The sequence below is a fragment of the Phodopus roborovskii genome, unplaced genomic scaffold (genome assembly GCF_943737965.1).
Source record: "Phodopus roborovskii unplaced genomic scaffold, PHOROB, whole genome shotgun sequence".
NCBI lineage: Eukaryota > Metazoa > Chordata > Mammalia > Rodentia > Cricetidae > Phodopus > Phodopus roborovskii.
The window spans coordinates 31,540,986-31,555,516 of record NW_026125295.1 but is presented as its reverse complement, the minus strand read 5'-3'; the positions used below and the strand labels follow the sequence as shown (position 1 = coordinate 31,555,516).

Here is a 14,531-nt window from a genome sequence, read left to right as displayed (position 1 = left end):
GAAAAAATAAATGTAATTTTTTTTTTCAAGACAGGGTTTTTCTGTGGAGACCTGGCTGTCCTGGAACTCTCACTCTGTAAACCAAGCTGTCCTTGAATTCACAGAGATCTGTCTACCTCCATCCTCCTGAATGCTAGGATTAGAGGTTTGCACCACCATCACCTGGTTAATGAAACTTTTTAAAGGAAATGTCTACAAGATACAAATGGCCAATACGCTCATAAAAAAGGTGTTCAATGTCTCCAACCAACAGGGGAATGCAAATAGAAACTACAGTGAGATATTATACACACTTTAAGGTGACAATAATTTAAAACCAAAAGGCAAATGGAAAGGGTGTAGATGTGCAGAATCTGTTCCTTGCATGTGAGAGTGGCTGGCATAGCAGGCCCTTCTCTCATCTCCCACCTTAGTTATTTGTTTTTGGTTGACTGGCCTCAAAAGCATTTCATCAGCCATAATCCATCCTTTGTCTGTTTCTGCTTTCACCTCTTATAAATAAGCTGCTATGAACACAGGTGTTCACATACACACCTAGAGTGAAATGTTACTTGGCTTCTGAAAGGAAGGAAATGCCAACATGCTGAGTCTTGAAGACATTGGGCCAAGTAAACAAACCAGTCAGAAAATAAAAGGCAACTAGAAGGTGCTTAGAATGATCAAATCCATACAAAAGGGTAATCGAATGCTAGTTGTGGGGAAGGGGCTGAAAAGGTAGGAAATGGAGGGTGTTTTGTTTGGTTGTTTGGCTGGTTGACTGGGTTTCACTAAAACAGTCCAGGAACTCACTCTGTGGCCCAGACTGTTTCCCTCCTAGGACTCCCAAGTACCATAATTACAGATGTTAGCCATGGTGCAGGCTGTGAGTCACTGTTGAATGACTTTAGAATAAACATCTTGGGAATATGAAGAAGTTCTGCGAAATGAATGGTGGTAAATATCCTTGATGCCACTGAAGTGTATGCTTAGGATAGTAAGTGATAGTGTATGTCATGTATATTTATAGGATGTATATTTTACTGGAATTGAAAACAACTTTGTTGTGCGATAGGGTCTTGCTATGCAGCCCAGACTGATGATGTACTCACAGCTCTTCTGACTCAACCTCCTGAGTGCTAGGGTTACTCCAGGGTGTGTGTGTGTATGTGTGTGTGTGTGTGTGTGTGTGTGTGTGTGTAAAACAAGACTGGCCTGATGCATTCTGGAGATGTGTGGGGATTAGATAACTTCTATATAATGTGCAGAACACACGGGAACCAAAACTAATTCTCTTCCATTTCCCAAAGCTGCTAGCTTATTGAATACTCTTCATTCAAACCAGGAGTTAATCCCTTAGACAGGGAAATCATGCAGCTATTTATATTTGATCATGCCGATTTGTTAATATGGATTCCCACTATTTCTCTAAAATGCTGTGAGTTGACACACACACGCGTGCATGCCAGTACTCAAAATCTCAAAAACTAGGAAAGAAGGCTGGGAAGACTCTGGCAGTAGCTCTCCGCAAAGGGGGGGGGGGGGAGAGGAGAGGGTTACCCCCTAGGATACACATCATCTTTAGAGCTGGTTATGTGCTGCCGGGGTTTTATCACTAAGGTTTTCACTGAGGATACATGAAAAGCTGCATCCTAAAGACTGCTTGACTTCTGATATTCCAGATCTGAGCAACGCGAAGCAGTGACCTCCTCAAACCTACAGTGCCTTGGCCCTCCCAGTGTCGAGGTCCCACCGCGGCAACTGCGGAGAGCTCCTCCCGGTAGGCTCTGGACTCCTCTCTCTCCCACCCCATCTCCTTTTTCGGCATCGAGCCAAAGTGCAACACAAGCTGCTCACTCTTTTAGAGAAATCGGGGCACGCAAGAGGTGAGGATCGGCGAGGCGGTCCCTGCAGCTGCTACCGCCGCTGCCGAGGACTGCGGCACGCTGGCTCCGCTAGGTGCCCGCTCACCGCGCGAACAACCTCTTCTCTGTTTCTGCCGGCTGAGTGTGCCAGGCCCCCCACTCCGGGGTGCCTGGGTGCCAGGGTCGGATCGGGTGACTCCGAAGTGCGCCTGCTAGAGGGAGGGCTTGCGGCTGGAGGAGGCGCATCTGGCCCCGCCCCTCCCTATTCCGCCCCGCAGCCTAGCCGAGGCTAAGGTGGCCGGTGCTCGCCAGGCTCCGGGCCAGTCCACCAGCTCAAGGCGCTCTAGCCAGCCATGCGTCCAGGCGCTGCTCCCGCACCTAGGTGGCTGCTCTTGGCGCTGAGCGCGCTGCTGTCTCTGTGGCCAGCAGCCAGAGCCTGGGAGCTCACGATCCTGCACACCAACGACGTGCACAGCCGGCTGGAGCAGACCAGTGAGGATTCCACCAAATGCCTCAACGCCAGCCAGTGCGTGGGCGGCGTGGCAAGGCTCTACACCAAGGTGCAACAGATCCGCAGGGAGGAACCCAACGTGCTGCTGCTGGATGCTGGTGACCAGTATCAGGGCACCATCTGGTTCACCGTTTACAGAGGTCTCGAAGTGGCACACTTCATGAATACCCTGCGCTACGATGCCATGGTAAGGAAAAGGATCCTGGGTTGGAGACCCAGATCCAGAGGGAGGGGCTGGAGAACTCCTAGTAGCCTGGCACAGAAACACTCAGAGATGAGCAAGTGGAATTAGACTCAGGCTAATGTGCAACGTTGATGCAGACGGTGTCCCTTGGATGATTGTCAGTGAACTGAGCGTTTAAAGAGGGATCCTGCCTGCGGGATGCTTGAGCGTGGGTACATTGAAAACACTGGAGATAGATTTCAGATTCCTCCATGTCTCCTATCTGTTTAATCTTTCAAAGAACGTCTCGTCGCTACTTTACTGAAAGGGAAGTAGAATCAAAAATTTTATTCAGGTCACCAGCCACCAAGGGGGCGGGGGACAGATGGACAGACACCACAACCGGATGGATGGCCCTGAAGTTTGAGCACCACAAACTCACCTCCTTAGTTAGGTAGATTTCCAGTGCTGCTACTGGTCTGAGACATTGTGCAAGTTGATTATTGGGCCTCGGTGGCCGAATCTTTTACAAGATGGAAAGAAGTTCTACCTCAAAGCATAGTGTGCACATGATATGATCTCCATAAATGTTAGTTCTTGCTACTCCCAGGCACTGCTACATGGGTTCGAGGAAGAAGAAATGACAGAGGGCACACAAATGCAGGAAAGGTGGCATTTCAAGGGTTCAATAAAACCTGCTTGACTGTAGAGATTCTAGAACAGCCCAACTTGAGGGATAAGGGAGCTGGGGGTGCAGCTGGATTTTTAGAGTGCTTAGGCCCTGGATTGCTCCATAGCATTGCACAAACTAGATATGTGGGGCAAGTCTAGTGGAGGCCAGAGGATCAGGAGTTCAAGGTCATCCTTGGCTACATAGAGAAGTCAGCCTAGGGAACATAAATAAGATCTGTCTCAAAAGGAAGGGGAAGGGGAAGAGAGGGATCTTAAAATGGGAACGTTTAGTCCTCACTTCCCAACACTCTGTTGGAAGTGAGCATTGCTTGTTGAGAAGGGGCAAAGAACAATCAAATAAACAGAACTGAGATGTAAAAACTAATCAGTCCACCACTCACGTTCAACCTAGGTGAATCCCTGGACTAAACGATTCTGTCGGGTTGTAGGGGGAAAATTGAGAACCATCACAGCAAAAATGGAAGAGCTTTGCAAGAGAAATAACAGGGCGGGTTCCCAGAGCTCCCTGAAACCAAAGGGTGTGGGAGGGAAGGGAAGGTGCTCAAGGCTGGCTGCCCGCTGTGTACAAGAACAGCCAGAGGTCAGAGAAGGGGAGGTTCCCTCCCACAATTCTGGCTTAGAGGTTCTAAAGCAAAGGCGGTTCTAATGGCCTCTAAACCTCCAGAGTTGATGAAGGAAGGCATGCTCAGAAGCAGGTTGGCAGAAGAAGAATCGCAGGTCTCAGGAGCTCTGCTGTCTCCCAGCCCTCATTTTCCACAGCTAGGCCTGCTTGAAACTTTGTAAGCCGTGTGGCAGTATAGACATTTACACAATTGGATTGTTAACTAGCTCTACTTCCCCCAGAAGGGTAGGTATGAGTTTGTTTTGATTTCATGTATAAACCATAACTTTGCAGCGTTTACTGTTTCTAACACGCTTTTCTCCTCAGTTGTGCAAATATTCCTTAGTAAAAATATGTCCCTCCTTAAGACAGGACGAGCTCATCGTGCAGCTAGATGAGACCACAGGAGTGTGCTGCAAATCGGAGCTCATCACCCTTAAATGTTTAGAAGACTTTTTTGTGGGATGGAATTGCCTTCTTACAAATTTCCCTTAAGATATTTAGATTGGGGCCTGAAGGAAAATAAGCTACGCCGACCAGTGCTGAGTGGGAGGAAAGGGAATTGACAGAGTCCGTAGCTTTCCGTGGCTGCCATCAGAGTTTATCCTTGGGTGAGTTGACCTGTGCGGACCCCAGCTATCGTAGTGGGCAGCATGCGGCTTGTCTCTGCAGTCTTCCTATCTTCCAGAGGATTTACACTGCCGTTTTGCTTATATTATACTAAGCCTTGGGAGTTTATTGCTTTCCTGTTATATAATTCCCCTATCTCAGCCACCTGCTGTCTTGATTCTGAGATGCTTGGAAACCCCAGATCAGAGTGAACAACCATAGAGAAGTGTCTCCCGATTCCCTGTTTAGTCTCGGAAATTAGAGTAGGATTCTTGGAGATTGTTTGTATTCTCTAGACCTGCCACACTCCCAAGAGAGCTCCTCTATGGCTACAGCAGAGCAGGGTGAGCTTGAAGGACCCTTTGGGCCCTGCTGCGAGGCAGAAACCTGGAAAAGTTGACAGAAGCAGACAGGTGGTGCAGCTGTCTGTCCTAGTGTCCCCTCACTATGAGAAGGAAGACACATCAACATATTGCGTAAAATAGACCAGAGGTCAGGAAAGCCCAGTACTGACTTTTTCTTTCTTTCTTTCTCCTTCTTCTTTAGAAACTAGGAGAAAGGAAGGCAGGAAAAGAATACAAGGAGGCTCAGTTGCTTGGGGATTTTCTTCTTTTCTTCCTTTTGTCTTGGTTATTTTTGAGCCTCATGCTCCTTAGCTGGGAAAAAAGGTATTCACCCCTCAGCCTGTAAGCAGCACGTGTTACAATGAAAAAGCCCTAGCCCCTCACACAGTGAGCACTCACTAAAGCTTAGTTTCCTACACGTTGGGGTTTGGAAGGAAGAGAACATGACATCTGCTAGTCTGACAGCCTAGCATAGACTGACCACAGCCATCAGACCACCCCAGGGCGTTTTTTAACTGTGTGATGTCTAGGGGAGCTTTAGCTTTGGGGGCTATGTGGTTCCCTTGCTTTTGCCGCTCCATTTCCTGCTAAATGTTTGGTTTATGGCTGTGGTGCTCATTCGGCACAGGCTTTCAAAGCAGAACTTCACTTGCTGGTTGGGGCCTGGGACTGAGTTTGATACTTTTTCCTCCATATAAAACCCAGAGAACATGATGCAGGCACAGGTTGTAAATCTCTCAAATGAGGGCCCCCTGAGCAACTGAATGAATAATTATAGTCTTAGAGCTTATTTCCTTGGTTGGTTTGTTTGCTTGCTTGCTTGTTTCAGACAGGGTCTTACTATATAGCCCCTGGCTGACTTAGAACTTGGTGTGTACACCAAGCTGGCCTCGAATTCATACAGATCTGCCTACTTGTGCTTCTCAAGTGCTGAGATTAAAGGCATGCACCACCACACCCAGCCTTCCTCCCCACTGTTTATTTGATTCCTCATTCACTAATAGTAGATGCCCAATGAATACTTCCTCTCTGTTAGACACATTTCATGAACTACAAGGACAAATCAACATACACGTTTTGACTGCTGAGTAATGAGGAGATTGTTTTGACCCATCAGCTGCAACTCAGAGATTAAGAAAATAGAAGAGTTTGCTAAACTGTTTGAGAGTACTGAGAGTCCTTTAGTGGATCATCAGGTGACCACTGACTTCTGTCTCCTCCTTCAAACTGCAGAGCAGCTTGGAGCTTAGGCCATGCTCCCCAGGGAACATTCTCACAATCTCCTCCACTCATCCATTTATTCAACGCCAACTAGAGCGTTTGTATATGGGTGAATTGATGCATGGCACTCCTCCTGTAGCCGCTGGTGCAGTGTGGGCAGCATTGGCAGCATCTGAATATGGCTGCCAAATGGGTTCAGAGAAGAAAAGTCAGAAGAGCCTGTCCTTATTTAAAATTATGCCTCTAGCATTTATTGCTGGCTAAAAGTACACTTTATTATTTATAAATATATCTCATGCTTATATTACTGTCTTAGCAAAAAGGAGTGAAAAATGACATCTCTGGTTGGTTGACAGTTGTTCCCTTCTTTGCTGGGTTGAGGGAGTGCCAGAGGCTTGATCGGAATTCATTAAAAAAGATCCACTCAACCCATTAATAGGTGTCTGCCACAGACAAGGAAAGGAGCACATTATGTTTTTTGGTATTTGTTTATACTTCAACTTAAAGTGGGGATGAGCTACCTCCCATTTCATTGGTATCCAAAAGTTAATAACTGAATATGGCTTGGATTCTCTCACCATATAGTATATTGGAAATAAATAAGTGAATACAAATGTGATGACTTCATAATTATCTATAGTCTTCTCTGCATATGTGCATTGCTTTTCCCCAGAAGGAAAGAAAGTATCGTTGGCTTATAACAGAATACATGAGAATCCCAAGCCAAACTTTAGGCATAACTTTTCCATCTCCCCTAATTACGGGGTATTTTTAATAACCATCAGAAGCCTTCAAATAGCTTCATTCCTCTGTTGCTAATTCACAGGACTCTCTGAGCCTTACCTACAGAAGCTTCTTCCAAGGCCAAAGGGCTTTTGCAAGTCCCCCCAGCCAGTGTAAATACATCATACCTACAGAAGGCAGGAGAAACAGGACAGTATTCCTCAGTCTATTTAGCAGCCCTGAAATACTGAGCCACAGAGGAATTGAGTCCTCTGTTCCTAACATTTTCATTTATTTGTGACTTCAAGTGGCAAGTAGAGTTTTCAGGTGTTGGGATGTCAAACATTCCAGGTGTCTTAGCCAGTGTTCTATTGCTGTGAAGAGACAACTTGACCACAGCAACTCTTACAAAGGAAAGCATTTAACTGGGTCTACCTTACAGTTTCAGAGGTTTACTCCATTATCATACAGCGATCATGGTGGCACGCAAGCAGACACGGTGCCTGAGAAGGAGCTGATAGTTCTATACTCATGTCCACAGGCAGCAGGAAGAAGAGAGTGCCACTGGGCCTGGCCTGGGCTCTTGAGACCTCAAAGCACCTCCCCACACACCACCAGTGACACACTTCCTCCAATAAGGTCATACCTACTCCAACCTCACCTCCTAATCCCTCTCAAGCAGTGTCGCTCGATATCTGATGATTAGCATTCAAACGTATGAGCCAATGGGAGCCACTCCTATCCAAATCACCACACCAGGACAGATGGAGGGTGGACAAAATGTCTTTCTGTTAGATCGTCAGTTCTTTTCCTTGTAGGTGCTTTCCTCAAAAGATGGAGCAGGGAGGGAGGACCCAGGTCTGGACCAGTTGCTGACATCACAACCCAGTGATTTTAGTTTAGAAATGCAGAAGGTTATTTTGCTAAGATCATCTCTCTTAAGTTGCAGAAAAGTGCATTTGGTGAATATATAAAGTTGTCATGAGCTCAAATTAATGAATAAAATGAATGGATAAATGAAACCGAATTTGTACAGAAGCCTGTAGACTCTTTGACCTTGGCTGACTGGAACATTGCCAGCTGACTGGAATGCACAAATAATCTTCTTATTGGTATTCCCCAAGCACTGTGATCGAACATTGTGCTAGGACATTACATAGCAGTTGTGTTGTGCAAGGCAATTTACAGACTAAGCATGATTCAAAACTCACGGGAACATTTGTATATTCCATAGGCAAATGCCAAGCCATTTTCTACCAGTGAGGGAGTGGTTGGTCTAGGGCCCTGAAAACATTTCCCCACATATAGAGGCAGTGGCTGTCTTCTCTTTTGTGTCACCCCAGCATTTATTGCTCAGTGTTCTTCTCTTGGACAGCTCTTTCCTGAGGCCTTGTTATGTTGTTATTATAAAAGATAATGATGGGTAAAATGAGCTCTATCCATTTAGCTCACCCCTGGAATGCCTGCTGTTGCTAGCCAGCAGTGTGGGGTAACTTGGAGATTAGTGTGATATTCCTGAAAAGCTGATAAATTATGAAGTTCTCCTAACTGCAAGAGGGATAGGCAGCAGGAGAAATCACAAGTGGGGGGAAAGGGAGACACGAAATACTTACAAATGGGATTTTCTGCATGAACATTTGTAGGAAAAGATAACTGAAAGAGAAAACAGCAACACTCGGGGCAGGGGCAGGCAGATCTCTGTGAGTCTGAGGCCAGTCTGGTCTACAAGAGCGAGTTCCAGGACAGCCTCCAAAGCCACAGAGAAACCCTGTCTCGAAAAACCAAAAAAGAAGAGGAGGAGGAGGGAAAACAGGCACTAGAGAGCTCGAGTGATTCTCCTTGTTCGCATCTGCTCAGTCCTGCAGTGTATCCTGCTGTGGTTCAAGGGTTTGTCATCAAAGAGGCTGACCACTCAGAGGGAAGAGGAGAGGCCTTGTGGGGCTCATGGAGAGGGCCATCTCCCTCAGACGGGGATTCTCAGAGCATCCCTCCTGGGAGGACCATTAGGTCTATACAGTGGTGAAGTCCTGCTGGATCTGAGTGTGTCCCAGCTGTCAGTTAAGATCCACATCACCGGTCCCTCCCCTCCTCCTTTACTTTGTGGATGTCTGCTGTTGTCCAGTGGTCAGCCTAGAGCACAAAGGTGAGGAGCTTCTGGCCCTGGCTCTGCCATTCACAGGTTGTGGGACCTCCAAGCTCTTTCACTTGGCCACATATCCCAATTATTTTCATCAGTAAAATAAGTAGAGTAATAGTAAGTAGCATAGCAAACAACAACGTTTGGTCTTGGGGGATTTTTGAGTTTTTTTGTTTGTTTGTTTCTTGTTTATTTTATTTTGTTTTGTTTTAAGTCTTCTTCCCTCATTTTCTCATTTCCTCATTGTGGCACACAACAGCACATAACAAATGTTGGCAGATGTCAGTTACCACTTTCATTTTATTCATCTGTTGCCCTTTCAGAGGATGCTGACTTAGAAGTGTGCTTCCACACGCCTGGTCTTAAGTGGCAGAGCCAACCCTGCTTCCTTTCACAGCATGCAGGGCTGCTGAGGTCAGGGTGACCAGTGCCAGAAGTGTGACTGAAAAATGATGCCAGTCCCCAGAGAAGAGCTCTGAGGGGCTGGAAGGTATGGGTGCAATCCTAAAGGCAGCTCCTGCCTCTGTGGGGTCTTCAAGTGCAGAGATACTACCTAACCTGAAGTTCAGAAAGTTCACTCTGGCAGCAATACTAAGGATGGTTTGGAGAAGAGATTGGCAATGGCCAAAAACCCTGTTAGAAAGCCATGGTCTCATCCAGAGAGAAGGACCAGCATGCATTGAGACAATTGCTATTGAACAGAGTGAAACGGAGCCCTTAGGGTCAGGGGAGACTACAGGGAATGTTACCAGGGGATGTGGGGTCCCTTTTAAAACAGACTCAGAAGGAAATATGAGGACAATTTTATTGGAATTTGAGAGGAGAAAAGGAACATAGCAGGCAAGCTGGAGATCTCAAAGGCTGCTGGAAGGAGGGAGCAAGGTAAGAGAAAAGAATCATGCCTTTCAGAAAGCATCATGCCTTTCAGAAAGCAGATGGGCTTAGCAGTGGAAGGCTGCTGGCAGCTGCATGAGACATTGTCTTTGGAAACAGTGAGAATGCCCAGGGTCGTGGCAACTGGGTTTAGAATTTTAACTGATGTCCAAGAAAGGGAGCTAGAAAGATGCCTTAGTGGGTAAACCCTTGACACAAATTCTTGCTCCCCAAGCATGGGAACTGGCCAGGTGTGGTTGCATGTGCCTGCTTCCTTAGTACTAGAGCCAGAGATAGGCAGATACTGAGTTCAGTGGACAACCAGCCTAGCTGAAACACCAAGTTCCTAGCTCAGTGACAGTCCATCTCTCAAGACAGTAAGCTGTAGAGCCACAGAGGAAGGTATCTGACCTCACCCTGCTCTGGTCTCCCCATGCATGCACACAGACACGCATCCCTACAGTCACATGCACTGACCACAACCCCTCCCCCACGCCTCCACATCCTCATGGGGAGGGGAAGAAGGAGGAAGGGAAGGAGGGAAAATTTACACTTTCTGAGTCGGAAGGCCAGCAGGCTTAGCAATGAAGATCTGTAAAGAATTGCATGGAGAGAGGGATCACTGGGGTGTCAAACTACATGCCTCATTAAGAAGTAATTATCCCTATCATTTTTAAAAACATATCTCTAGGTATATCATGTTTCTTAAAGTTAAACTTTTCAAGGGGCATTTTTCTGCCCAGGTGATTGACAGGCCCATTTTGATTGATTTAAGAGAAGAAACAATAGAAAATTTCAATGATCTTGTTGTAACCTTTTGGGCAGTTTGGGATGTCATGCTCCCAGCCAGGTCTAAAAGTACAACTCAAATGTCATTCTTTTGACTAAAAATCATGTAATAGGCAGATGGATTCAAAAGAATAAAGAAAAAAAAGAAATGGAGCTGGGTGTGGTGACGCACACCTTTAATCCTTATATTGAGGAGGCAACGGCAGGTGGATCTCTGTGTTCAAGGCTAACCTGGTCTACATAGACACTTCTAGGCTAGCTAGAGGTGCATAGAAAGACACTGTCCCAAAAATAAATGAATAAATAATAAATAAATACAACTATTAAGATAACTGTGCTGGTTAGCACGTGCCAATGTGACACAAACTAGAGTCTCTGGGAGGAGGAGACCTCAACTGAGGAATTATCTGCATCACACTGGACTGTGAGCATGTGGGAGGCATTTTCTGGACTGACAGTGATGTGAGAGAGCTCAGCCTGCTGTGGCAACGCTGCCCCTGAGCAGGTGGGCCTGGGTAGGATGAGAAAGGGGGCAGACCAAGCCAGTGAGTAGCACTCCATGGCCTCTAGAGGTTTCTGTCTTGAGTTTCTGCCCTGACTTCGGTCAGTGATGCACTATCTGCTGTATGAAGAGCTAAGTCCTTTCCTGTCTAAGTTGTTTGTGGCCACTGTGTTTATTACAGCCACCAAAAGTAAACCAGGACAACAGTCACACTTTACTAAGAGGATACAGCCTTCCCAGAATGAACTTCACCAAAGCACAGCTATTTCCACCTTCCTGCCTTTCATGTAGCAATTGTGACAACTTCTCCTTCCTTTCGCATGGTATTTCAGGTTCTAAGGAGGGTATCTGCCATATTTTCCCTTCCTCAAAATTAGTGTATTATGAGGCACACAAGTGATGGGGTCCTTGTCAGCTTCTCCCGGGAGGAGAGGGCTAGGGGAGCTAAGAGAGGGCTTACCTGTGCTAGTGCTTCTGACTTGATTGACTGGGATTGTCCTTCTCTGTAGGATAATGTCACCCACACTGCCGTTTGCAGGGAAGGGAGACTTTGGACCTGACACTTGGGGCCACAGGCCCACATGGCAAGTCTCAGAGATGGTTTTTTGGGTATGAAAACCTGGGGTCCTGTTGAAGCACCAAGGAAAACTGCATGTGCCAGCTGACATGCAGACCTAGAAGCCAGAGAGCTCAACAGAGATTTCAGGTTTTGGAGATGAAGGTGGGTGTGAATAGGGCTATTTGGTCCTCTATCCAGCGTGCTGATGTCCATGGATAGAGCTGCTACCCAAAGGATACAAAATCAAGAAGATAGCCATTGTCGCTACTCTCAGGGTTCCTACTCAAGTCAGGGTGGGAGGGAACAAGACATCGAAGAAGCAACAAATGGAAACTTGAACTGTTGCCTCTAGGGATAGAACAGCACTGATGAATTGATCAATCTTCAATAGAGAACTGTGGAACCATGTGTCATTGTGCGTGACTGTAATCCAGCATTCTGGAAGTTAACACAAGACTGAATTTGAAGGACATTCTGAGCTACACAGTGAGACTCTGTCTCAAAAGACTCTAAACCTATCAACCAACCAACAAGCAAGTTTTTAAACTGTAGAAACAGTCACTAAAACATCTATACTTAAGATTATTATGTAACAAAGGGTATTTATTTTGCCATAGAAAGAAAACAATGTTTTAAGGCTAGAAGAAAGAAGCATTTGCCCAAGACTGACAGAGCCCTTAGGACTAGCTCAGTTTTTAGAGATATTAACTTGATAAGAGGAAGTGGTGAGTGGGTAAAAGAGGTATCGGAGGTGGAGAGATGTGCAAACTCAGAAATTATGAACTTACCCAGGGAGACCTTAATGCTTCCAAGGATGCTTGCACAGCCCTTTGAGTGACAGGTGCCCAGTAAATGAGAGTGTGCCAAGTGAGGAAACACCATGCTGACCATGACAAAAGGGCAAGGTGGCTTAGGTGCATTCAGTCTAGTCAGGGGACAGACAACAAATGACCCCACAGCCATGGAATGTACTGGTATCACATGACTGATGGTCATATCCAGACCAGGTTTTCTAGGTATTGTTAAAAAACATTATAATAAGGAACACCCGGATTGCAAAATAACAAGGAAATGTCTTCAAAAATTTCCCAAAAGTTCACCTACAGGACAGTTTGCCTTATCCAGCATGCATCCCAAACTTGTTCTGGCTATATGGCTTCCCTACCCTCATACCTAGATACTCTCATACCTGGAATATGGTTGAATAGAAATTGTCAGTGTTAAGGGGAGACAGAACTTAATTCTATTGTCTGGAGAAAGGTGTACGGTACGTGCACCTCAATGAAGGCGAAGTTCTAGATTACTAACGAGTTATTAAGTGCATTGTTTGGGGGTGGGTATGTACACATAGTATGTACAATACCAAGCTGCCAAGTGCAGTGTTACAAGAGAGGTGTGCCCATAACACAAGCCAAGTGGAATCTCATCTTACTAAGCTATCTGTTGTACTTCTCTGCCTCACTCAGGAAGAAGGAGTGAGGCAAAAGAGAATGTACCATGGCCCTTTTAGCTTCAAGGGTCACTAGCCCAGTGGTTCTGAACCTGTGGGTCACGACCATTTGACCAAACTTCCATCTCCAAAAACATTTACATTGCAATTCATAACAGCAGCAAAATTACAGTTATGAAGTAGCAATGAAAATAATTTTGTGGTTGGAGGTCACTACAACATGAGGATCTGTATCAAAAGGAACCCCTGCTCCAGCCAATGCTTCCAGGCCTTTTCTCAGATGACCCACAGAGTAAAGCAGATGAGGTGGTATACTGAGAACCTTAGTAAATTTAAGTACTGAGATAGCAAAATGGCCTTGGCAGTCAAACCAAGTGTGTGACTGGCCAGACCTGGAGGAGGCCAAGTGAGGAAGAGGTAGACGGCTTTCTGGAGAAAGCCGCTGTGACTCCAGGGCTGGGACTATCCGACTGATGATGCCTGATACCATCCCTGCTCCACCTGAAGCCCTGTGCACAGAGTGGGTTCAGAACCTGCTGAGGGAGAAAGAACCTCACCGGGAGTTTCTTCCTCAACATAAGCTGCTGGGAATGCGTGTAAGTGTTACAGCTCTGAGGGGAAAGGTATCCTGGAAGTTGGGAGCCAAGGAACACTACAAAAATCACACAGCACAACAATCTCACACAAGAGATTGGTCGGGTGGGAAAAACCCATGAAGGTAGTTGGCTCTGCTCAGGGGAAAAGCAGCAGAGAACTGAACAGAAGACAGTGTTTATGTGGAGTGTCTGGGGGTAGGAGGTAGAGCTTTCTAGGATGAAGATTTCTGTACCAGGCTTTTTCTTTGGGGCCACCAACCAGCTCCCAAATCATGACAAAGATGTATTATTAGTTATGAATGCTCAGCATTAGCTTAGCTCTTGTTTTAACTTGTTTGCCTTCATCTACCTTTTACCTCAGGGCTTTTACGTTCCTCCCCTCCCTCCCTCCCTCCCTCTCTCTCTCTCTGTACCCTACTTCCCTGCTTCTCATGTCTGACTTGCTGGCAGCTGCCTGGACTCTGACCCTAGGCGTGTCCCTCTCTTTCTCCCTTATTCTCTTGTCTCTCAAGTGTAGATTTCTCCTCCTGCTCATTTTCTCTAGGTGCCAGCCTCACCTGTCCCTCTCCTGCCTAGCTATTGGCTATTCAGCTTTTGAATTAGACCAATAAGGTGCCTTAGGCAGGCAAAGTGAAAGAAATGCAACACATCTTTACATAATTAAAGAAATGCAGCACAAACAAATGTACATTGTTAACAAAGGCAGCAGAAACAAATATTAACACGCCTTCACATATTAAAGTAAAATTACACGGCATAAACAAATGTAACATATCTTTTTGCTAAGTAAATATTCAAGTAAAGATTTCAAGTCCTGAGCTTGGGTTTTTTACTCTGTAGGATGCAGAGCTTAACCACCTGCATCTGGAGGGTCTGGGTGTAACCACTATGGCCATTAAGAGTGTTCTGTGGACAGGAC

The 14,531-nt window shown here is 46.0% G+C and overlaps 1 protein-coding gene across 1 annotated transcript in view; it reads left to right on the top strand.

Annotated features, from left to right (window-relative positions):
• Positions 1-2,179: 2,179 nt before the first annotated feature.
• Nt5e (5'-nucleotidase ecto) overlaps positions 2,180-14,531 on the top strand; it is a 36,847-nt gene continuing 24,495 nt past the window's right edge. Inside the window, exon 1 of the mRNA XM_051207582.1 lies at positions 2,180-2,539. Within this exon, the coding sequence (XP_051063539.1) occupies positions 2,195-2,539 (345 nt within the window). The 5' untranslated portion in view covers positions 2,180-2,194. The remainder of the gene's footprint in view (positions 2,540-14,531) is intronic.